We start from the raw sequence: 27,502 nt of genomic DNA on the forward strand, positions 1-27,502 counted from the left end.
ACCAGCACGTCACCACAACCATATCAGTTGGGCGATCTGACGATACAGACTGTCCAAACCGCGGGAAATTTTTCCCGCGAAGAAAAAGCTCTACAAGTAGAGAAGTTGTCGGGGATTGGTCGCCATTTCGAACGTTTTGTAAGATTGTCTGTCATTGGTGAGAAGTTTGAAAACGCGTCCTTAATTTGCATATTTGATTGATAAGTTACGCTCCGCGTACCGGTTGCTTACAACATATCTGGGATTCAACACTTCGTCGGCGCTGATTTTTTTCTTCGCCGTTTATGAATTATACTTATCGTAACAGGTAAGACCAAGTATCAGTATTGAACTACGTAGTTGTAAAAATAGGATAGATGGTGGCTTTGATTCACAAGACCCCCATACATTCATGTTTGGCAACTTGGCCTATTGTTTTTACTCTGTGTCCCAAGTGCGATTGTATTGGGCTAGTTCCTCGCCTTACGAAATGTTAGAACATAAAGAAGAGTAACTTCACCTGGAAGAACGTAAAATGTATCAAGTATGTAAACCAAAAGGGGTGACATAACAGATCGTTGATCGTTGATAAACTTGAGACCCGTGTATTCTAATTTCTACGACATTGCTTTCGTTCTTGAACTACATTGGGTTTTCACATACGTGTAAAATAAACACAAGCAGCTTCATGATTTCCTTTGATTTCTCAGTCTAGTAACTTGCTGATGCTGAAATGTTTTATTCATACGACATTTTGGAACGGAGAGGGAAGTTCGGAGTTGTTTGGTAAGTTATGTAGGAAGTCTTGTTACTAGTGACTGTGTACTGATTTACTATTACGTAGCGCCGAGTCCTGTAGGATGGCCTCTTACACGTTCTACACACAGGCGGTTCTACGACTTCTCAGGACTGGGCCGAATGATCAGTGGAAGGAAGCCAACGTATAGGACTGTACCCAGGGCTAGCTATTACGATACACGTGCATTTCGTATTACATGTGTGTGACTGAATATAGAACGAGATCTCGTACAAATGGACAAATGGAACGCAATGTGTCACAATAAGGATCTAACTCATGAATGATGACAAAATATGTCTTGACAATTTTTGAATGGAGGAATATGGAAAATACTCGATATATAATAGAATCAGTCTGGTTTGGTTGTGTGATCTGTGACGTGTACAGACGATACTAGGATCTATCAAGATGAATAGAATCAACGTATTTTATTTTATTTGATATAACAATTCAATGCATTATCTGTGGTCGAACAAGAAAAACATACAAATAAAAGATGATTTTCAAATTATGGGGTCTTTTGTAGAACTTTGGTTACGGATGGGCATAACTTTCTACTTTAAAAAGTTAACAAATCCACTGAATTTAATACCTGTTTTTTTTGTAGGCTTGCAGCAACAAAGGCAGCAAAGCTCCATAGAAAAGACTACAGTAAAGTGAACATTAGAAGAACATGGTAAAAAAATACATGAGATTAATTGGATTTTATATTTGAGAAAAATTGGACTCTGGTTTGAAATAATAATTTAGTGCTACATATGCTTACAAGTATAACTGAACAAAATCATAAAACTGTTATTTTTGAAAATGTTTATGATTTTTATTCAGAAATTTATTAAAATTATTTAAAATTGTTTTGATTTGTTGACACTGGTGATGTGTTAACAGAGAGTGATTGTGACCGTGTCATAAATGTGCAATCTGTTTCAATAATATTCGCTTTTGCTTTCAATAATATTCATTATTTTACATCTGTCACTGTAACGCCATAATTACGACATGCCGTAATTTTGCGGTCTTGCACTGGGTATTTTCATTCTACCATATAAGGAAACACGAATTCCAAATATGGAATGATTACGCATGTAAGCGTTCTCTAATAATAAAAACAAACATAGTTGCCTCCACGGTTTGACCGGACTCCACACAAAGAAGTTCGCTAAATCTGTTCTAAACTTTTTGGATTTCGGCATTCCCATGGTGTATTCATAGGAAGAAAAGATGTATAATAATAAGGGTATTACGAGGATACTGCAAAGTATGCACTCAGACAGTATGCAGATGCATCGACTTCCTCAACGTGTTGGTCAATATTCCCGATGTACTGTCTTCATGTATACTTTGCAGTATCCTCTTAGTAACCTCATATAATATATATATAATTGTTTTTCAGTACCGATATTGTCAAAGTAATTAACGTGCAGCCATCAAAAGAAAAAAGAAACATGCCTCGATTTTCATTATACTTATCATCACAGTTGATGTATGGAGTGGTTTGTGTACACCAACAACACTGTGCTTATCTTATTGGTATGTATATTTGATGTGCCATGGAAAGGAGCACAGATTAGCTTTGACTGTTTCTTGTGCTTGCTCACACTAGAAACATTTGTCGTGTGTGTGTATCATGATGGGAGATAGCGGTAAATTACAAAGCATGAATACAGTAGTGATAGCTTATGTATTACATGGGTTGAACACACTGTTTTGTCCATGGTTGTATAACCCATATACCAATACATGCAAATGATGGACAAAAAATATGGTTTTGCATAGGAAGATTCTCAACAATTCTCTGCTACTATAATTGTTACAGAAATATGCAACAGCAGAATATGATATGATCCTGAGCAGAAACTTCCTCGGCAAATCAGCATCAATTGAGTATCTCTTTTAGATAAATATGGCCATCATTGTGAGTTTCACATTTGCATTTTAGCCACTTAAATATTGGCTACTGCTTCACTGCAATTATTAAAAGTTTGTCTAGTTGTAAGATAAAAATGATTTTTATTTATTTTTCTTTAGGTGATGTTCAACGCCTGTATGACAAGTTTCATCAAACTCAGAACTTGCCCCCTGCTGACACTGCCTTTATTGATCTGCCATCACATGTAAGGTAAAGTTCCTCTCACGGCATACATGGAATTATGCTGCCTATAATACTGTTAATCTCACATCCACCACTTACAGAGCAACAAATTCCAAGCATTTCCACCATTCCATGCTAAGCTGCCATCCATCAAACTAACTTGTTGATAGAATAATAAGTACCATACATATTGCTCGTCCAGGAATGATATTCTGGTACAGCCAGCTTATACTGATCCACTGTAAGCCTTCATCTGCTACATATAGAAGATAGAAGTATGAATTGATTTATCTGATTAACTTATTATTTTTCATCTTTGACAATTGGATAATAATTGCTATAATTTTGCAACAAGGCTTTATCATCAGAGTTTCTTCGAGGGCACCCAATTTTTAAGACAAAATTTGATAAAATTGTCTTAGCATATCAAATTCTTACAGAGATTCTGCCTTCTTCTAATCACACTACGACAAACTCCTTAGGCACCAAGGCTGTTGTATTTGATGTCCCCCCCCCTTTGAATTTCAAGCTTTATTGCAACTCTGACTGGTGTGTAGTTGTATAATATATAATTTTACACACTATGACTATATTCAATTCAGATCTGTAGATTTCTGCACTTTACCTGATCCTATATCGCTACAAGAATCCGCTGTGGATCCCGACTTTGGTGTTATACCATCATTGAGGGGAGATTTTATAACAATGGTACTGGATCCATACTCCATACCACTTGTGGTCAGTATGTTATTGTTGTTCCTATGCTACTAGTATCTATTTATGCCACTCCAATCCAAGAATTCAAAAATTCAACTGCAAGCTAACACCTCTGTTATAATATTATACTAGGAACCTATGTTAACGAGTCCACCTCCAAGGCTAAGAATATCAAGTTCTGATTTATCAAGTCCACAGGATCAAATGCTAGCAGGTAGCTGTTCAATTCTTATTAACTGAAATATTTACAGCAAGTCTCAGAAGTATCGGCAGTTATCATTCTTGCTCTATATTTCAACCACGTTATTTTGTCTGAGTAGATGGACCAGCGCTAACATTTTTGCTACTAATATTTTTCATTCATTTTTTTGCTTTTTTAAGAGATTACCATGCGGAAATTGGTAGTAATAGAAAGAAGAGTAATATCCAAATTTTTGCCTTCTGCTTAGTCAAAACTATAAGTTGTTGCTGAATTATAATACAACAAATATCTCAGAGTACAAGTAATATTTTGTATATTTTGTTCAGCATTAGGTAGTCCTCACACTGTTCGAACTCGGTCTGAGATCAGCTTGAAAGAGGATCACATTGTGGAAGGTGCACAAATTGTTCAGGTAAATCTTTGGCTAAATAATCAATGGAAACTGATTTGTGTTTGTGCATGAAATTATCATATTTGATGAGGAGAGAAATGTAGATATTGAGGAAAGAATAATCTTTGGTCTCAGGTCACAGTTGAATTTTAAAGGAATTTGCGAGACTTCATGCAATCAACAGAAAACAAACATGAGATGCTACCTCACATTTATTAGTGCCTGCCCGAAAATGGGGACTTATATTTCGTTCTCCACCCATTCGGAGTCATGTTTCAGAACTGCCTGAATCAAATAATCATCCATTGCATATACTTATTTAGTACTTTAGTCTGACAAATGCACATGCAGTGGTTTAGTGAATTGATCAAAGATGACCTACTGGCAGCCATTTTGTGGTATCTTGGACATGCTTTGGACATATTTTAAGATATATGTCCATGACAATTCGTTTTGTGATCAGATCAAAGATGGCTGACAAACAGCCATTTTGTTTTTTGTTTATGTATACAACAGTTATAGAATACATTGTTTGAACAAATGAATCATATTTCAACTGAATAAAACATGCCAGATCTGAGGCATGTGATTTAGGCAGGCAGGCAGAAATATCTATTTAAATCAGATTACATTTGAATAATAATGTTATCGTCGTAATTTTCTTTCCAGTTTGGGGATGATCTGCCACCCATGGGTGACATTGGTGAAATGATGATGCAGGACATTTCTGGTATAACATCTCCAGCTCGCCATCTAGAGGAGATAAGAGATCAGCCAGTCTTACCAGCCAGGTGAGCTGCCAAATTTATACATGCTTTTAATTAAAATGTCAAGATTGTCGTGCTGTTCCATGCTTGATAAGGGTTCCATGCAACATGTGAAATGGGTGTAAAAACATTGTTTACACAAGATTACTATGTGAACTCTGGCAACTGGCAATTCCATAAAATTTAACGCATATGTAATAAGCACAATCCCTTATCGCTGAAAGTCAAATCATATGTTGTATTTTCTGTTTAATGCGGTTGTTTTATATTGTTCACTAAATTTACCTTGGAACACTTTGTAGTACCCCTCAGGAGCAAAGCATGTGGTTAATAGATCCAGATACCGGATTATTGAAATTATCACCAATACTGGAAGACGCAGTCCGTAAGAGAAGGAAGAAAGACACCAAGGTAGAAGCAAGTGATAGAAAAAAACAATCAGTTGATGAAACTATAGAAGAAGAGGGAAAGAAACTGGATACAAGACCCAAAGATGTGTCTGGTATCTCATCTGGAGAGTCACCAGAAAGACCATCTGCGGTAGATCAAGATTTGGTTCAACTGCAGACTAAATCACCAGAATTGGCCGACGATGGTCGACATGACTTTGTTACACCCTCAGGAACTACAGCAAGAAAGGTACATTTGAAATTACTTATAGACTAGTATATTATTGTTACAGCAAGTCTGAAAAGTGACTTTTGTTTTGGATGACAACTTGTGATTTGAATAATCAGTAGACTTTTTCTAGACTTGACAGTGCCAGTAGGTTGTTATGCATTCTGCCTGCGATTTACAGTGATCCCTCGCTAATGTTGTATTTTGTCTAAGTCACGAGTGATTTGATGGCTTCCAAAAAATTCTGTTGTTTTTTCCTTTAGCAATAGTTTTAAAAGAAAATAGCTAATGATTTATTTCATCATGAATTTTATTTGTAGTTAAAGAGTAGGTGTGGGATAATCAGTGCCAGTGTTTTTCAAACCACATTGATGTCATCAGCATTTAACATCCATTGCCCAACATCAATTACTGGGGTGCAAAATGCGTCTGCAGATTGGATTATGGTGTCAACTCATGTCAATATGCATATAATGATTAGTATTGCTTTGATAGAGCTCTACAAAACTGATAGCAGTTTTAAAAATCCCCAAATCTAGGCCAAAGTTATCCAGTCTGTCTATCCTTGATAAGTTGTGTTTTCTACCTAAATCCCAACACCCACGACTTAACGAGTGGTCACTGTATTATGTTTTATCAACATCAACTTGGGTGAACATAATTACTTTTAATCTCACTGAATTCAAATGGTTAAAATTAAATCATTTGTTTGAATTCCGCAAATCGAGAGTATTGTATGTTTCAAGCTGCAATATAGATTCATTTGGAGTGGGCGTGACCACTAGCCGGTGCCAGCAAGTTTGAAATGCTGAATGCTTAGTCAGATCCCAAGTTACCATCTAATTCACAACCAGTTTGTCAACTTGCTGCCCATAACTTAAAACATCACAGCAGATAATTTTTCTTGCATGAATTCATCTTCAGTTTTCTTTCACAAGATTGCGTCTGGTATTAAAACAACATTTGCCTAAACTGCAACATTAGGTAACAACAGATGATTGCACCCAGTCTCTCAAATTCTTTACAAAAGAAACGTTCAAAATTCAATTATGATCTGAGAAACCCTACCAAAGATAATTCCTTCTCCCATACCTACATCTCTCCCCTCATCAAGCTAAAAATGTATACAGAATGTATACATTAATTCCAATCTGTTTTGTCTTGTTTTAAAATATACTCCAAAATGGGCTTGAATTTGTTCAATGAAATTTAATTTAATTAAGTTTAATCCTGGCTTCAAAGATTAAAAAAACAAACAAGTTTTTGGATACAATGAATAAAATATTTGCATGTTACACTATGGAGAAATGCAAGTGATATTGGGAGATAACCTAAGATTACATTTTCACCCTCAGAGAAAGCTTCATTTATTGGAATTGTCTCCAATTGAAGAAGATGAGCGTAAAGAACTCCCTCATCGAAAAAAGAAAGCTCGTCGACTTGTATTTGCTGATGCCAGCATCAAATTGTCCCGAGAGGACCTGAAGAAAAATTTCACGGAGTCCAAGGACCTATGTACTGAACTGGTGAGGCATAATAAAATGTGTTAGAATAATTCATTAATAATTCCAGCCGTCTTTCAGAAAATACTGTTACAATATTTAGTGTGACCACTATCATAGTGTGAACTAGTGAGACCAATCACCACCTTTCTATAAAACCACCTGTTGATATTTAGTACAATGTGATCATTACTATATAGTGTGAACTAGTGAGACCAATCACCACCTTTCTATAAAACCACCTGTTGATATTTAGTACAATGTGACCATTACTGTATAGTGTGAACTAGTGTGACCAATCACTATCTTCTATACCACCACCTGTTGATATTTAGTACAATGTGATCATTACTATATAGTGTGAACTAGTGTGACCAATCACTACTTCTATACAACCACCTGTTGATATTTAGTACAATGTGATCATTACTATATAGTGTGAACTAGTGTGACCAATCACTACTTCTATACAACCACCTGTTGATATTTAGTACAATGTGATCATTACTATATAGTGTGAACTAGTGTGACCAATCACTACCTTCTATACAACCACCTGTTGATATTTAGTACAATGTGATCATTACTATATAGTGTGAACTAGTGTGACCAATCACTACTTCTATACAACCACCTGTTGATATTTAGTACAATGTGATCATTACTATATAGTGTGAACTAGTGTGACCAATCACTACTTCTATACAACCACCTGTTGATATTTAGTACAATGTGATCATTACTATATAGTGTGAACTAGTGTGACCAATCACTACCTTCTATACAACCACCTGTTGATATTTAGTACAATGTGATCATTACTATATAGTGTGAACTAGTGTGACCAATCACTACTTCTATACAACCACCTGTTGATATTTAGTACAATGTGAGTATTACTATATAGTGTGAACTAGTATGACCAATCACTACTTCTATACAACCACCTGTTGATATTTAATACAATGTGATCATTACTATATAGTGTGAACTAGTGAGACCAATCACCACCTTTCTATAAAACCACCTGTTGATATTTAGTATAATGTGAACATTACTGTATAGTGTGAACTAGTGTGACCAATCACTACTTCTATAAAACCACTTGTTGATATTTAGTACAATGTGATCATTACTATATAGTGTGAACTAGTGAGACCAATCACCACCTTTCTATAAAACCACCTGTTGATATTTAGTACAATGTGAGCATTACTATATAGTGTGAACTAGTATGACCAATCACTACTTCTATACAACCACCTGTTGATATTTAGTACAATGTGATCATTACTATATAGTGTGAACTAGTGTGACCAATCACTACCTTCTATACAATCACCTGTTGATATTTAGTACAATGTGAACATTGCTGTATAGTGTGAACTAGTGTGACCAATCACCACCTTCTATACAACCATTTGTTGATATTTAGTACAATGTGATCATTACTATATAGTGTGAACTAGTATGACCAATCACCACCTTTCTATAAAACCACCTGTTGATATTTAGTACAATGTGATCATTACTGTATAGTGTGAACTAGTGTGACCAATCACTACTTCTATACAACCACCTGTTGATATTTAGTACAATGTGATCATTACTATAGTGTGAACTAGTATGACCAATCACCACCTTTCTATAAAACCACTTGTTGATATTTAGTACAATGTGATCATTACAGTATAGTGTGAACTAGTGTGACCAATCACAACTTCTATACAACCACTTGTTGATATTTAGTACAATGTGATCATTACTGTATAGTGTGAACTAGTATGACCAATCACTACTTCTATACAACCACCTGTTGATATTTAGTACAATGTGATCATTACTATATAGTGTGAACTAGTATGACCAATCACCACCTTTCTATAAAACCACCTGTTGATATTTAGTACAATGTGATCATTACTATATAGTGTGAACTAGTGTGACCAATCACTACTTCTATAAAATCACCTGTTGATATTTAGTACAATGTGAGCATTGCTATATAGTATGAACTAGTGTGACCAATCACCACTTTCTATACAACCACCTGTTGATATTTAGTACAATGTGAACATTACTGTAGTGTGAACTAGTGTGACCAATCACCACCTTCTATACAACCACCTGTTGATATTTAGTACAATGTGATCATTACTATATAGTGTGAACTAGTATGACCAATCACTACTTCTATAAAACCACCTGTTGATATTTAGTACAATGTGATCATTACTATATAGTGTGAACTAGTGTGACCAATCACTACTTCTATACAACCACCTGTTGATATTTAGTACAATGTGATCATTACTATATAGTGTGAACTAGTGTGACCAATCACAACTTCTATACAACCACTTGTTGATATTTAGTACAATGTGATCATTACTGTATAGTGTGAACTAGTATGACCAATCACTACTTCTATACAACCACCTGTTGATATTTAGTACAATGTGATCATTACTATATAGTGTGAACTAGTGTGACCAATCACTACCTTCTATACAATCACCTGTTGATATTTAGTACAATGTGAACATTGCTGTATAGTGTGAACTAGTGTGACCAATCACCACCTTCTATACAACCATTTGTTGATATTTAGTACAATGTGATCATTACTATATAGTGTGAACTAGTATGACCAATCACCACCTTTCTATAAAACCACCTGTTGATATTTAGTACAATGTGATCATTACTGTATAGTGTGAACTAGTGTGACCAATCACTACTTCTATACAACCACCTGTTGATATTTAGTACAATGTGATCATTACTATAGTGTGAACTAGTATGACCAATCACCACCTTTCTATAAAACCACTTGTTGATATTTAGTACAATGTGATCATTACAGTATAGTGTGAACTAGTGTGACCAATCACAACTTCTATACAACCACTTGTTGATATTTAGTACAATGTGATCATTACTGTATAGTGTGAACTAGTATGACCAATCACTACTTCTATACAACCACCTGTTGATATTTAGTACAATGTGATCATTACTATATAGTGTGAACTAGTATGACCAATCACCACCTTTCTATAAAACCACCTGTTGATATTTAGTACAATGTGATCATTACTATATAGTGTGAACTAGTGTGACCAATCACTACTTCTATAAAATCACCTGTTGATATTTAGTACAATGTGAGCATTGCTATATAGTATGAACTAGTGTGACCAATCACCACTTTCTATACAACCACCTGTTGATATTTAGTACAATGTGAACATTACTGTAGTGTGAACTAGTGTGACCAATCACCACCTTCTATACAACCACCTGTTGATATTTAGTACAATGTGATCATTACTATATAGTGTGAACTAGTATGACCAATCACTACTTCTATAAAACCACCTGTTGATATTTAGTACAATGTGATCATTACTATATAGTGTGAACTAGTGTGACCAATCACTACTTCTATACAACCACCTGTTGATATTTAGTACAATGTGATCATTACTATATAGTGTGAACTAGTGTGACCAATCACTACCTTCTATACAACCACCTGTTGATATTTAGTACAATGTGATCATTACTATATAGTGTGAACTAGTGTGACCAATCACAACTTCTATACAACCACCTGTTGATATTTAGTACAATGTGATCATTACTATATAGTGTGAACTAGTGTGACCAATCACCACCTTCTATACAACCATTTGTTGATATTTAGTACAATGTGATCATTACTATATAGTGTGAACTAGTATGACCAATCACCACCTTTCTATAAAACCACCTGTTGATATTTAGTACAATGTGATCATTACTATATAGTGTGAACTAGTATGACCAATCACCACCTTTCTATAAAACCACCTGTTGATATTTAGTACAATGTGATCATTACTGTATAGTGTGAACTAGTGTGACCAATCACTACTTCTATAAAACCACCTGTTGAAATTTAGTACAATGTGAGCATTGCTATATAGTGTGAACTAGTGCGACCAATCACCACCTTCTATACAACCACCTGTTGATATTTAGTACAATGTGATCATTACTATATAGTGTGAATTAGTATGACCAATCACTACTTCTATAAAACCACCTGTTGATATTTAGTACAATGTGATCATTACTACATAGTGTGAACTAGTGTGACCAATCACTACTTCTATAAAACCACCTGTTGATATTTAGTACAATGTGAGCATTGCTATATAGTGTGAACTAGTGTGACCAATCATCACCTTCTATACAACCACCTGTTGATATTTAGTACAATGTGAACATTACTGTATAGTGTGAACTAGTGTGACCAATCACCACCTTCTATACAACCACCTGTTGATATTTAGTACAATGTGATCATTACTATATAGTGTGAACTAGTGTGACAATCACTACCTTCTATAAAACCACCTGCTGATATTTAGTACAATGTGAACATTCCTGTATAGTGTGAACTAGTGTGACCAATCACTACTTCTATAAAACCACCTGTTGATATTTAGTACAATGTGAACATTACAATATATTGTGAACTAGTGTGACCAATCACAACCTTCTATACAACCACCTGTTGATATTTAGTACAATGTGAGCATTACTATATAGTGTGAACTAGTGTGACCAATCACAACCTTCTATACAACCACCTGTTGATATTTAGTACAATGTGATCATTACTATATAGTGTGAACTAGTGTGACCAATCACAACCTTCTATACAACCACCTGTTGATATTTAGTACAATGTGATCATTACTATATAGTGTGAACTAGTGTGACCAATCACAACCTTCTATACAACCACCTGTTGATATTTAGTACAATGTGAGCATTACTATATAGTGTGAACTAGTGTGACCAATCACAACTTTCTATACAACCACCTGTTGATATTTAGTACAATGTGATCATTACTATATAGTGTGAACTAGTGTGACCAATCACTACCTTCTATACAACCACCTGTTGATATTTAGTACAATGTGATCATTACTATATAGTGTGAACTAGTGTGACCAATCACAACTTCTATACAACCACCTGTTGATATTTAGTACAATGTGATCATTACTATATAGTGTGAACTAGTGTGATCAATCACCACCTTCTATACAACCATTTGTTGATATTTAGTACAATGTGATCATTACTATATAGTGTGAACTAGTATGACCAATCACCACCTTTCTATAAAACCACCTGTTGATATTTAGTACAATGTGATCATTACTATATAGTGTGAACTAGTATGACCAATCACCACCTTTCTATAAACCACCTGTTGATATTTAGTACAATGTGATCATTACTGTATAGTGTGAACTAGTGTGACCAATCACTACCTTTCTATAAAACCACCTGTTGATATTTAGTACAATGTGATCATTACTATATAGTGTGAACTAGTGTGACCAATCACAACCTTCTATACAACCACCTGTTGAAATTTAGTATAATGTGAGCATTGCTATATAGTGTGAACTAGTGCGACCAATCACCACCTTCTATACAACCACCTGTTGATATTTAGTACAATGTGAACATTACTGTAGTGTGAACTAGTGTGACCAATCACCACCTTCTATACAACCACCTGTTGATATTTAGTACAATGTGATCATTACTATATAGTGTGAATTAGTATGACCAATCACTACTTCTATAAAACCACCTGTTGATATTTAGTACAATGTGATCATTACTACATAGTGTGAACTAGTGTGACCAATCACTACTTCTATAAAACTACCTGTTGATATTTAGTACAATGTGAGCATTGCTATATAGTGTGAACTAGTGTGACCAATCATCACCTTCTATACAACCACCTGTTGATATTTAGTACAATGTGAACATTACTGTATAGTGTGAACTAGTGTGACCAATCACCACCTTCTATACAACCAACTGTTGATATTTAGTACAATGTGATCATTACTATATAGTGTGAACTAGTGTGACCAATCACTACCTTCTATAAAACCACCTGCTGATATTTAGTACAATGAGAACATTCCTGTATAGTGTGAACTAGTGTGACCAATCACTACTTCTATAAAACCACCTGTTGATATTTAGTACAATGTGAACATTACAATATATTGTGAACTAGTGTGACCAATCACAACCTTCTATACAACCACCTGTTGATATTTAGTACAATGTGAGCATTACTATATAGTGTGAACTAGTGTGACCAATCACAACCTTCTATACAACCACCTGTTGATATTTAGTACAATGTGATCATTACTATATAGTGTGAACTAGTGTGACCAATCACAACCTTCTATACAACCACCTGTTGATATTTAGTACAATGTGATCATTACTATATAGTGTGAACTAGTGTGACCAATCACAACCTTCTATACAACCACCTGTTGATATTTAGTACAATGTGAGCATTACTATATAGTGTGAACTAGTGTGACCAATCACAACTTTCTATACAACCACCTGTTGATATTTAGTACAATGTGATCATTACTATATAGTGTGAACTAGTGTGACCAATCACAACCTTCTATACAACCACCTGTTGATATTTAGTACAATGTGAGCATTACTATATAGTGTGAACTAGTGTGACCAATCACTACTTCTATAAAAACACCTGTTGATATTTAGTACAATGTGATCATTACTATATAGTGTGAACTAGTGTGACCAATCACAACCTTCTATACAACCACCTGTTGATATTTAGTACAATGTGATCATTACTATATAGTGTGAACTAGTATGACCAATCACTACTTCTATAAAACCACCTGTTGATATTTAGTACAATGTGAACATTACAATATATTGTGAACTAGTGTGACCAATCACAACCTTCTATACAACCACCTGTTGATATTTAGTACAATGTGATCATTACTATATAGTGTGAACTAGTGTGACCAATCACTACCTTCTATAAAACCACCTGTTGATATTTAGTAAAATGTGATCATTACTATATACTTTGAATTTGTGTGGCCAATCACCAACTTTTATACAACCACCTATTGTATCTTCTAGATATTGCCGCAGGTTACGAAATTTCCAACTCTTAAGGAATTATTTGAAAGACCTGGAAGAAAAGGTACATTTTTTCTACTTAAAATATCATTTAGAATGTACAGCTATTCTTTTTGCTGATGGCCTATTGTCAGCATCAGCTTTATATTTTTGACTTATTATATATTTACAGGGATGGTTTTTACATCGCCTTCGTTTGATTTGTTCATTTTTGTGATGTTGTCTTTAATTTTAGTGAATATTTTTGGTTTGCTAGATTGCTTTAATATTATAATGATATGCTTATAGAGATCTTCAGATGAAGCTGTATCCACCTCTACTACAACATTAGAGAAGCTTATTTGAACAGTCAATTAGCCACTAATTATCAAAGAACTATACAAGCAGTATATATGAAATTATACCAAGTGACTTAAAGTTGACACCGCTTGTGGATTTGGTATTTTTGTGAATAGCGCCCTCTACTTGTGTACTTTGTTATATAGGAGACTATGTATATGCATTACCATAAACTTTAGATCAGACAATAAGCAGATTATTTGATTTATTACTTTTAATGATCATTTATTCCAATAACGCCCAACTGGGGATGTATTACCATCACTGTATTTAAAAGTTTTGTCACAATATTTTTGTTTCAGGGCTGCATCCGTCACTTACAAAGTGCTGGGCTAGGAACACAGCAACAGAGGAGGTAGATTATTCAACAGATGAAGAACGGGCAATTTGGTCTGTTGCTTATCTCCATCCAAGAATCTCTCCACCAAGGACAGAAGAGAGTGAACTTGACAGTAGGGATAGTGTTTCTAAGGTATTGGGGCATAGATATATCAAAAAATGTTCCTGGTGAATTTAATTTTTAAACCTGATGCATCCGGGTGGCTTTTTATTCTTTTTCTGAAATTGTCATTAAATTTAGTTGTTCATGTAGCTGAACTTTTTTCAAAATTATGACAAAAATAAATATGAGGATGAGGTGACTTATGCCAGTATTTTTAAATATTCAGGGGATTATGCCAGTATTTCAAATTATTCAGGGGGGTGATGCCAGTGTTTCTAATTATGGGGGGGGGGGGGCAGTATTCCTAATTATGGGGGGGGGGGGGTAATGCCAGTATTTCTAATTATGGGGGGTAATTCCAATATTTGTGGGAGGAGATAATGCAGTTTTTTTTTTTTTTTACTCTTCTTAATCTCAAATATTTTTAATAAAGTTTTCTATGTAAGGTTGTATTTTCCAGAATGCATGTTGATCTCCTGTGATTTGACTAATTACTTGCTAACAACATTGGAGAAATGAAACTAAATGCAATTTCATTTATTGTCATATCAAGAAATGATTTATTGTGCATTAATGCCATTATGATACTGAAAATGAACTAAAAAATGCAGGAAAAATAAGAATTCAGCGTGTCATGGAAAGCGAAAAAAATTTGCATTTTTCACAGGTTTCCATGGTAAAATTATTTCTTAATAATCTTGAAATATAATTTTACTTAAGTTAGTGACATGAGATTGGAAAAGTCATATATTATTTTTGATATGAATTCCAATATTTTTAAAACATTTCAAAAATAACTGACATCTAAATCAGTGAATTTCAAAGGTTATAATAGTTTCCTTCCCTCTGAGTATATGTACAAGTTCCAGCAGTGCAGGCTTAGTAGTGCAAAATTTGAATCCATTGCAAACTGCCTTAAGGTAGAAGCCTACTTATAAATTAAAAAACCCAAAATTTATTCATTTTGCAATAAATTGTACTCCAAGCCAATATAAGGATATTGACCTAAAAAAAGTTGGGGATCACCAGCCTTTTTTTCGAGAATTAGATGATTGTACTTTAGTGGAAAGTGGCCATTTTGACACTATTATAACACTTTTACCATAGGCTCCTATGGCAGAGATATTACGCAATATCTCAAAATCTAGCCTGGTGACATAGGCTGAAAAAATCATATATTGTTAATGATGGAGTACTTTTTGTATCTGGGTTTTATAAAGTGTCAAAAAATGCAATTTTTCTTTAACATTGTGTTCTATGGAATTGTTCTAAAAATAGCAATTTTCAAGAAATTTCATTTACAGTCATATCAAGAAATGATTTATTGTGCATTAATGCTATTATGATACTGAAAATGAACTAAAAAATGCAGGAAAAATAAGAATTTAACGTGTCATGGAAAGCGAAAAAAATTTGCATTTTTCACAGGTTTCCATGGTAAAATTATTTCTTAATCTTGAAATATAATTTTACTTAAGTTAGTGACATGAGATTGGAAAAGTCATATATTATTTTTGATATGAATTCCAATATTTTTAAAACATTTCAAAAGTAACTGACATCTAAATCAGTGAATTTCAAAGGTTATAATAGTTTCCTTCCCTCTGAGTATATGTACAAGTTCCAGCAGTGCAGGCTTAGTAGTGCAAAATTTGAATCCATTGCAAACTGCCTTAAGGTAGAAGCCTACTTATAAATTAAAAAACCCAAAATTTATTCATTTTGCAATAAATTGTACTCCAAGCCAATATAAGGATATTGACCTAAAAAAAGTTGGGGATCACCAGCCTTTTTTTCGAGAATTAGATGATTGTGCTTTAGTGGAAAGCGGCCATTTTGACACTATTATAACACTTTTACCATAGGCTCCTATGGCAGAGATATTACGCAATATCTCAAAATCTAGCCTGGTGACATAGGCTCAAAAAAATCATATATTGTTAATGATGGAGTACTTTTTGTATCTGGGTTTTATAAAGTGTCAAAAAATGCAATTTTTCTTTAACATTGTGTTCTATGGAATTGTTCTAAAAATAGCAATTTTCAAGAAATATTAGGACGCATTTCTCAAAAAGCATAACTGTAACACACAAAATAATGCTATTTCATTGTACCATGAGACAATAGCTTCATGATCGTACATAATAAACTAATGAACATTGTTATGTGATTTATGACCAATTTTGTCAAAAATCATGACTAGGCTTCTACCTTAAACAGAAACATCATATTTGCTTTTAATAACCAAGTGTGTTTATATGGTGATATTTGTGTGGAAGTTGTTTTTGTGGTTTTATACAATGTAATCTGCTGTTCGGTGTACCAAACTAATATTATGGTTCATTGATTAACTTTTGTTCTTGTAGACATTTGGCAGAAAGCGACGACATGATATAACAGAAGCTTCTATTGAAGAAATGAGAGAACGAGAATTTGAAAAAAGTCATCTCGGATTAGATGAAACACCATCATCTATAATTGGTAAGATGAGTGTCACCATGGCAATGATGTGCTCCAAATATATGCTTTATTGTCAAAGTTGACATATGCCTGGAATATGGTATTTATTTTTTCTGCTTCAAACATTCTGTGTTATTCAGTATTTTAGCATTTTAAGTAATAAGTGTTCTGTTTCATTGTCAATAGACACCAGTCGTCAGCTTTCAGAATCAAAAAGATCATCATCAACAACAACAAGTTTTCAACTTGAAATGTCCAGCAGGTATGCATTTATTTAGCTGTAATGTGCAAGCGCGTGTTCGAATTTCATGTAAACAAACAATGTGTTTTACACGCGTTGTATACGTGGCTATGAGTCTCATATCGAACAGGACGCGACACGACGACTGCCACCCTTTAAACTTATAATCACATTTCGAAATAAATTTTAGTTTAATTATGATTTAATTACATTAATTAAAATAAAATCCTATATAGGAATGCTATTTAGTTACAGTTTAATTAAAATGTATGTGGTTAAAAAACCTTAAATTCAATAAAATTCAACATTAACTTAAGTCACAAATCACAGTTTAGTAGTGGCTAGCTAATATACACATGTCTTTCAAGACTATTTAATTATTCACAGAACAATTGATGCAGTGTTTTTTTTTTCGTTAAAGTTCATCCTATATATATCAACACATCCATGTGCAACTGTTGATGCAATCTTTTCATTTTATCAAATATTCTATCAATTAGACATAACTGAAGAAGTTTCTGTTCTATGATTTTTGTCAATAGTATTCTTGAAGGATTTATGTATTTTATTTAATTTTTTGTTTACTTAGACCTGGTACTGGTTTGGAGAAAATAGAAGAGACAGTAGTACAACCCTTAGAAGAAATGATATTGGGTGAGACAGAGCCTCTGCATCTAGATGTACCATTGGAATACCCTACAATTATAGAAAGCACTGAATCAGAAGATGAGAAGAAGATGGTACCCACAATGCATCATACTGATATCATTAGGTAACTATATAGGCTAATTTGCATTTTAGATGGTTAGTTTGTGGGGATTTTTGAATTTCAACAAAAACAAAATGTGATATTTCTAATGCATGTCAAAGTCGTGTTTGTGTGAGCAAAAACACAAGCATGATATATTTACTCCTAAAACATGTTAGCACTCACTGTACAACCAATTTAGTGGAAACATGGAAATAGTTGACTGTATTTGCACTCCCAATTGTTGTAAATTATTTTATCAAAATAATCATGTCGTGTACAGTAATAGTGTTTTTTTAAACACATCGCAAACATACTTTGGCAATTTAACATACACTAACAATGCCAGTATTTGAAAACTGTGATTTGAATATTCTCATCAATACATCATGAAAGCAAATGACTAATAAATGCATGTTTTCAGAGAGCACAGATTGTCTACTTCTATAAGTAGAATGATTTTGATGCTGTATCAAAAATTGCATGTGCTGTTTCCTGAATCATTAAAATATGACTTTAATCACTTGACCGCAAATAACCCCTTATGTGTAATGGGAGTTTGCATTACTAATGGAGCACATCCTTGATAAATTTATTTATTTTTCAAATATATAGAAAAATAGGGATTTTAACTATTGATAATCCAACTACTACATTTGAAGAATTGGTCCCTTTAACCACAAAAAGAAACATTGCTGCCTTAATGTTTTCTGCTTGTTTGGGTAAGTACTTTATACTGGTACCCCATATGTGTTATACTGGTTTAGATTGCATGTCTGTATAAGTGATTGATTAATATTTATATTTTAGTAGGAAATTTGTTAGTAGATTAGCTAGGGGTTGATCAACTAGTTAGCGAGCAGATATGATTTGATTTACGTATTTGATATTTGAGAGAAATTATCAGTATGGTCAATTCGTACTACAATTTGCTCACAGGGAACTTTTAATATTTCAATCATTTGTTTTTAAATATATGAATCATGCTTTTCATACTCCACAGTTGTCATAGTAAACGGAATTAAGGTAGAGATGCAGTTTACCTGACAGGTATTTTAATTAGTTAATTAGGAAACCAAGATGATCTCCCTTGTCCACAAAACTATATATTTTCGGAAAACTTATTGTATGAATTTTAAAATTTTGTTAATATTTTTTTTTTATAGACACTCTAGTTTGAAATATGCACAAAAATGTGCCTTTTTGGTCAAAAGTGATTTTAAAAAAATTAGCTTCTAAACCATGCTTCTGTTTCCTGTCAAAATTGGTTTATGGGTACATATGTTTTCTATGAAGAAAGCGCCGTCTTGAAAACTGTCTACCAGTTGTCAATTTTGCAGGGCAGCAGCTCAAATTTCACTACTTCAAGTTTATGCATAAATTAACACCCTGGCTAGTTGTCTGTACAATTGTTGTAACACTGTTCAACCAAAAACAATGTCCCGATGGTGTTTTGAAGATAAACACATTGTCAATCATTTGTGAAAATTTCAAAACAAAAGGTCAAAGTGTCTAGGAGCTATTTTTGACTCCCGTGTGCGAAGCACAAAAGGGAGTCTTTGCAGTTACCCTGCCTGTATGTCTGTATGTCTGTCTGTATGTATGTATGTATGTCACTTTTTTTGTTCCACCGTTATCTCAAGAACCACTAATCAAATTTTGGTGAAACTTGGTACATAGATGCTCTGGGATAATGCGCAGAGTTGATTAGGTTTTGGTAAAAATCTATGAATATTAATTACCTAATTTGCATGATAATTAGCTGATTTTTAGCTGTTCCAAGACTGTTCCACTGATATCTGAAGAACCACTCATTGGATTTTGATGAAACTTGGCACAGGGATGCTCTGAACCAATACGCAAATTTGATTAGTTTTGGGTAAAAATCTATAAATATTAATTACCTAATTTGCATGATAATTAACTGATTTTAAGTTGTTCTATGACTGTTCCACTGATTTTTGAAGAACCACTCATTGGATTTCAATGAAACTTGGCACATGGATGCTCTGAACTAATGCGCAGATTTGATTAAATTTGGGTAAAAATCTGTTAATATTATTAATTACCTAATCCTAATTTACATAATCATTAATCAATTTTTGGCTTTTTCACTGATATCTCAAGTACTAATCATAACATTTCAATAAAACTTGGTACATAGATGTCATATGACACTGCACAGACCTGGTAGTGTTTAGGGTAATATCAGTACATATTAATTACCTAATTTGCATAATTAATTAATTTTCAGCTTTTGATATTTCGAGTAGTAATGATCACATTTCAATGAAACTTGGTACATAGTTACTTGAGGACTGTGCAGAGACCTAATTAGTTTTTAGGTAAATATTTGTGCATATTAATCATCTTATTAGCATAATTAGCTAATTTTAAGCTTTTCACCTGATATCTCAAGTACTAATCATCACATTTCAATGAGACTTGCGGCATTTTCTAGGACTATGCAGAGACCTGATTAATTTTGGAATAAATAATTGTGCCTATTAATTACCCAATTTGCATAATTAGTTAATTTTTTGCTGTTCTATGGCTGTTGCACTGATGTCTACAAACCACTCATTGGATTTCAATGAAACTTTTAAAGAGTACCCATCACATTTCAATGAACCTAGGACTATACACCATTTTAGCTTTTGGTAAATATGTATGCTTCTTAATCACTTAATTAACATAATTAATTAATACTGATATCTCAAGTATTGATCATCACATTTGAATAAAACTTGATACATAAATGCTCTAGGACAATAGACAGCCTGATTAATTTTGGGTTAAAATCTGTTCATATTATCTCTCTAATTAGCATAATAATTAATATTTTTTGGGTTCTAATCACATTTCAATGAAACTTGGTACATTGTGCAGACCTTATTAGTTTTACACTTAAATCTGTTCATATCAGTTACCTGATTTACATAATTAGTTTACAGCTATTCCATCAATATCTCAAGTACAAGTAATTTTGAATTAATTTTTAATGTGTCTTCAATACTCTCAGCACACGGGAGTTCTTTCTAAGCTTTCTTTGATTTTTAAAAGTTCTGGGATGTGCACTAAAAAGAAGCTGAGATAATTGCTAATTTGCATAGCAATTCACTCAGTAAGAAGTTTACTAATGCTCATAATTAAAATGACTGATCGTTTTGTTAAAAGTTAAATACAGTGCATATTATGGAGATCCCGTCATTTCTTTTTTTACCATGTTTCTTTTTTATTATTTATGTACAGCCTTGTTAAATCTTGCTAAGCATTCAAAAGATAGAATGTTTGCACCTGTTATCTATATTTTAAAATCGTTTTTTGAGTATGTTCCACTATTCAGAATTCTACAAAATTTTAACAGTATTTAGCCAACACTGTTTGGATAATAAAAAGCAAAAAAAAAAAATTCACTCCCAAGTGCCCACAAACCTGCATCTCTACCTTAAAAACAAAAGTGTTTTTTCTGAAGTCAGATCTTATTAACACAATTTGAAACACTATTTGCAATAATTTTATTTTAATAATTTTGACCTTGATTGTATTATAGACTGTGCTGCAACTGGTCACATGTCACTGGATCAAGAAATAAGCTATGGCCCAATCTACATCAGAAGAGGCCCAAATTTCTAAATTATTCACTACTGTCAACCCAATTTTTTGCTCATTATGTCTTTTTGGAGAAAATTTGCATATTGTTTTAAAGAGAAAGAAAATTAGCTAATTTAATCTCTGTTTTGCTTAATGTTTATTATAATTAGTATAATCATACTTGTTACAATTTATCACAGGAGATTATGACTACCGTACTGTAATATAATTCCAGTATTTTAAAGTCAAAAAACTCTTATCCTGAGACTATATTTTGATATGAATTATGTGGAACCCCAAAATAGAAAACACTTGATGGCTGTGATACAATAGGACCTATAAAGTATTATAACATAATTCATTATTATTAATATAAATAATTCAAGTACAATATTGGCTATCATAATTGAAAATATGAAATGAAAGTATTAAACTTAATTTTGGTTAGGGAGAATTTAGGGCTATGAATTTATATGTATTTAATATTTTGTTTTTTAATAACACAAATATTTATTATTATATTATCAATGTACTAAATTTTGAGCCAGACATAATTCAAAATTATGGATTTATGCATTTAATATTATTTTTGAACATACATTTGTATGCTTTCAAAAACCCAAATATTTATTAATGTTATCAATGTACTAAATTTTGGGTCAGAAACAAATTAAAGTTATGTATTTAATATTATATACTTGCATTTGTATGTTTTTAATAACACAAATATTAATTAACTTTTATTGAATGGGCTTTTATACCTGTTTCTATTTTATGATGACTTTTATAATTAATTTTTGAATATATTTCAAAGTGATATTACTATTTTCCATTTATTCCATTTCATATGAATTTCTTTATAATACAATATAAATATTTTCGCCGTTTGAACTGAATATTTTCAATGCTGCAATTGTTAAATTAAATTGGTCATTCACGTAACATTTTCCTGTGTAATCTCATTATGTTTTGTAGTAAATTTAATAAAATGTGATCATAATGATAATAATCTGATTGGTTGTTCAAATTCAAAAATTGCAAGTGTTACCCAATTGTTGACATCTAATGCTTGTTCCTGTTTTGTGTAACCATGGCAACAATAAAATTAGAATGATTTTGTTTTGAAATGCATTAACGTTTTGAATATTTAAAAAGTATGTCTGCTGTCATCAAAACTGACAAAATGCTTTATCAAGCATTAATGCAGTGCTTTAATTAAATATAGCAGCAAAAAGTAAGCTTTAAATTCAAATATTCATTGTTGTATTTTAAATTCTATTTTCAGACTTAATAAAAAATTTACAGAATTTGTTCATGTAATTCTATTTATAGTAGCTTGTGATTATATGCACAAAACCATAGTTGCATGAAATTATATATGCATAAAATTGTAGTATATATTTCAATTTATTGCTCGTTGGCAGCACTTGAACTGGTGCCTACTTAAGCTACATAGCAGCCACCAAACTTTTGTGTTTACTGTTGAATCATTGAACAATTGGATCAGCGCTAGATGTAAAACTGTCAGCGAGAGAACTTTTATATTGTTCAGATAATAGAACAAATTTGTTTCCAAATAAATTCCAGTGCTGACACTATTTTATCATTGCTGTTTGTTTTAAAACTCTTCCCAGATAATGCAATTTTATTTTTCCACTCATAGTTCACTATGTGATTGCCATTAGAAGAGCGCATTGGATTGTGGGAAAATCAATGTTTATCAGCAACGACTGCCGCTTTTTACAATTGGAAACAATGTGTATTGCTAATTTAATTTGCATGTCTTAAGAAAATCAGATTTAAATCAAACTTGTTTATTTATTTAAAAAAATATTCAATGTGACAAGCGTGAATTGGTAATCTACCTTTGACAATAAGCTGAAAATTATTAAATAATGATCAGTTTAGCAGGCACTACCCAGCATTATGATTCAATGGCACAGATTCAGGTCATCTCATAAAACAAACGTTTATTACTGAGAGTTCTTGTGCGACATTTCTTTACAATGAAAAATAAGGTGAATTTTACTCTCAATATAACAAGAAACTGATATTTTACACGGTATTGCAATCAGAACTGAGTAAGTATCAATGTTTGGTGCACCTCGAAAACAATCCGTAATATAGAATAATGGAGACTGTGACAACAAACATGAAGTAGACATAGCTAATTGAGACGATAGGTTCTAACCAATTATATGCTAAGTTGTACCTGATGTCAGACGTCCTGAACCAGTAACTCATAATTTTAGTTACACTCTTGCTTATTGGGAAAAATACAAAATTATATTTAATTCAAGACAAAACAGAGTCTGATGAAATAGACAAGTATGGTAAGAATACATTGCAAACTTAACTGCAAGATTCCCAATATCAATTTGCATAATTTTGTTAGGTACATGATAATATTCAAATCCCAGTGTAATGTCACAATTATGCTGTATTCAATAAATAAATATCCCGCGCTTGGTATTTGCCTGGAAGTACTTCATTTGCATATCCCAGCTATCTTGAGTGTCAGTGGGTTCTTGTTGTTTTGTTAAGCATGCTTGGATATTTGAGGATAGGGCGATAATAATACCACTACTCATTATTACTATCCCAATAGTTAGGAAAGGAACAAGATAATTTCCAGTTATGTCGAACAACCAACTTTTCAACAGAAACAAATTAACTAATTGACAATGTCAGTGTATACGATAAGCATTAAGTTCTACAAACAAAACAATTGTATCTGATCAATACCTTAATTCATCAATGGAATGCAATACAATTACTAACAATTACAAGAAATACCGTACTTAATAATACGTTCAGTTACGTCACTGGTGTGTGGTGTAATAAGCAGTGATAACGACCACAGATCAGGGCAAGTAATCTTCACAATTATAACAGATACGTGGCACATATTGAAAAACAACAATGGAAAAGCTAAGCCAAAAAGTCTACTAAATAATAACACAATAGTGAATACTAGCAAATTTGATCTGAGTATATTATCATACATTTCATTTTAAGACGCATTGGAGAAAAAAATCAAGCATTACAACATTTGTGAATCATAAAACTATTTCTATTTTAATTGCAATGTAGACGATGTGATGCTCATAATCAAACCAACTATAACAACAAATCCATGACGATAAATAGAAGCAGTGTCATTTGGGGATATATATATAGACGAGAACCAAGTACAGCACTATAAGGTATAGGTCGACAGAATTGCCTTTAACATTGACTAGCGACAGAACTAGTATGTTACAATATTTAACATCAATTTGGAGTACTTTATCTATCTAGTCCAGTGTCATAATAATGTCATGCAATCAAAACATATCAAGTTGCAGTATATTTTTGTAAAATATGCATGAAACCAATGACTTACCTACAAATGTTGGTCCTACAAGGAATCCTATGCTCATGCTGAAGTAGTCCCATCCAAATGCAATGTGCAGATTATCCACTCCCACACATTCTCGTAAAGCGACTGGAACCAGAACTTGAAAGATACCCAAATGTAAGCCATAAAATGTAGACAATATAGCTAATAAGTTATACATATCCACTAAAACGAACATGAACACAGCAGTTCCAGTTAAAGCTATGCCATACAAACGAATTGCAGATATATGACCACAGTCAACAAGCCACCCATGACTGATGCGTTCTATCACACCCGAGATACCCATTATTGTTAATAGAAATGTTGCTTCAAGCTTCTGAATACCAATGAAAACAGCCATTGAAACAAAGTGTGAAACTACAGCACTCGTTCCTAACCCTTCAAACAATGCAGATTATAGTAAATTGTGGGTTTGAAACAAAGAGACTTAAATGAAGGGTATTCTTCACACTTGTTAATATGTTACATAGGCCAGTTTCTTCAGGGATCTGTTGTTCAGCCTGACTATTCCTTTTTATGACTTGTTTTGCATCATTGGTTTGAACTGCTTCCACTTCATTTGAATTGCTTACTTCTACATTTTCTGTTGACAATTGTAATGGGCGTAATATTGTACCAAATAAACATATATGGGCATTAACACCGGCAACAATGAACAAAGCACTTCGCCATCCATATATTGTAATAACAATCTGATGGAGAGGCGGGATGCATAACATGCCAACCGCGGCACCAGAAAACATAATTCCATTTGCTGTAGCATATCGCTTTTCAAAATAGTGACTTAAACCAATGACTGACGACGTCTGTGCAATGCCATAACCCACTCCGAAAATAAAATAAATAAATAAATTAATTAATAAATAATTTTTTATACCAAAGAAACATTTTAATTTGACTTTTAAAAAATAAGATTTACTTATTAACTAGCACACCATGTGTGAGATATAGTAATTCTAAGGACGGTGCAAATATTGAAAGGATTGTCCCAACTGCAGACATAAATCCGCCAATCATAACAACAATCCGTGTACCAAACCTCTTTGTTAGAATACTTGTCAATATTCCTAATAAAATAATTATCACCTTAAGAATAACGACAATAGAAGCTATTTATTTCTTTTTGGTGCACCGGAAAATGATATTTCCATTGAGCTAGCAGTACCAGATTCGACGAGAAAGCTCTGAAGAACGAACCACTAAAAGTAGCCATCACTGCTATTTTGTTTCTTAAGTTCTGTAACGAGATGTATATGCATGGGCAGTGACAGAGACGGGAAGTCGAGTCTACTGCTAGAGCTATTGAAATAAATTTATGCTAAGGCGTTGAATATCACAATTTGGGGAGCATACTAATGCGTGACTGGGTGTCATCATCCAATACAATAATGTGGTTTAAATGGCATTCTCCAATATCTGAAAAATAAAGCAATGGCTGATGGCATTCCTGTTAATCATTCGAGTTACAACATGGCGTCAACAATACTTGTGTAATATTCTGATTGTGTCGTTTGAAACGATTCTGTTAGCTAAATACATATTCTAATGCATGGTTATGTATGTGTTAAGAACCGTTAAAAATAAGGGAATACTATACTGAAATACCAGAACACATTTCTTCAGATCACATTATTGATTATTATGTTTGCACCACGTGGGCGCGTTTAAGGTGAGGATGCACCATGATTTATAGGAATTTTAAACAATAATTTACACTTAGTCTACTAACAAATATGTTAATTTTGTCATGTTATATACCACATGAAAGCTTATTTTGCCAGCTTTTCAACAGTATGATGCATTTTTTGTGGTTGCTAACGGTATCAAAAATGGGTTGAAAATGTCCGTTTTTGGTTAAATTATGTTTAAAAATATTTAACCTCTGAATGCATAGGTTTATCGAATTGCAGTTTGACTTGTTTAAAACATATGCTCACTAGGATGATAGAACGAAAGTTTGTAGTAATTCCATTGAATAGTGTTTTTTTTCACAATGCCTTCTAAAAATTTCACACTTTTAAATTGACGTGTAATTAACGCTATTGCCGATTGACATTACGGTTACTTTTTTTCTTCTCCAAACAATAATTCCACGCGACGCACTCTGAATGTGCCAGACCGGAACAATTCGTTTCGCGTACCTTTTGAACCACTACGAAAAGATCGAGTACCACAACTGGAACAACAC

At 33.1% G+C, this 27,502-nt stretch overlaps 2 protein-coding genes across 2 annotated transcripts; one reads left to right on the forward strand and one right to left on the reverse strand.

Annotated features, from left to right (window-relative positions):
• The first annotated feature begins 712 nt into the window (after nucleotides 1-712).
• On the forward strand, nucleotides 713-21,953 carry LOC100370966 (meiotic recombination protein REC8 homolog). Its single transcript, XM_078011216.2, has 17 exons — nucleotides 713-765; nucleotides 1,386-1,454; nucleotides 2,172-2,308; nucleotides 2,807-2,897; nucleotides 3,473-3,608; nucleotides 3,720-3,801; nucleotides 4,116-4,201; nucleotides 4,850-4,971; nucleotides 5,250-5,586; nucleotides 6,921-7,091; nucleotides 14,088-14,151; nucleotides 14,729-14,898; nucleotides 17,235-17,349; nucleotides 17,515-17,590; nucleotides 18,159-18,341; nucleotides 18,933-19,039; nucleotides 21,871-21,953. The coding sequence occupies exons 1-17, from the start codon at nucleotides 713-715 to the stop codon at nucleotides 21,951-21,953; spliced, it is 2,082 nt and encodes a 693-aa protein (XP_077867342.2).
• A 214-nt stretch (nucleotides 21,954-22,167) lies between these two features.
• Nucleotides 22,168-25,600, reverse strand: LOC102802279 (monocarboxylate transporter 12-like). The gene is made up of 2 exons (XM_085504589.1): nucleotides 25,297-25,600; nucleotides 22,168-22,247 (listed from the first exon to the last, which is right to left on the reverse strand). The coding sequence occupies exons 1-2, from the start codon at nucleotides 25,598-25,600 to the stop codon at nucleotides 22,168-22,170; spliced, it is 384 nt and encodes a 127-aa protein (XP_085360715.1).
• Between the last annotated feature and the right edge of the window lie 1,902 nt (nucleotides 25,601-27,502).

The sequence above is a fragment of the Saccoglossus kowalevskii genome, chromosome 10 (genome assembly GCF_978046115.1).
Source record: "Saccoglossus kowalevskii chromosome 10, keSacKowa6.1, whole genome shotgun sequence".
Classification (NCBI taxonomy): domain Eukaryota; kingdom Metazoa; phylum Hemichordata; class Enteropneusta; family Harrimaniidae; genus Saccoglossus; species Saccoglossus kowalevskii.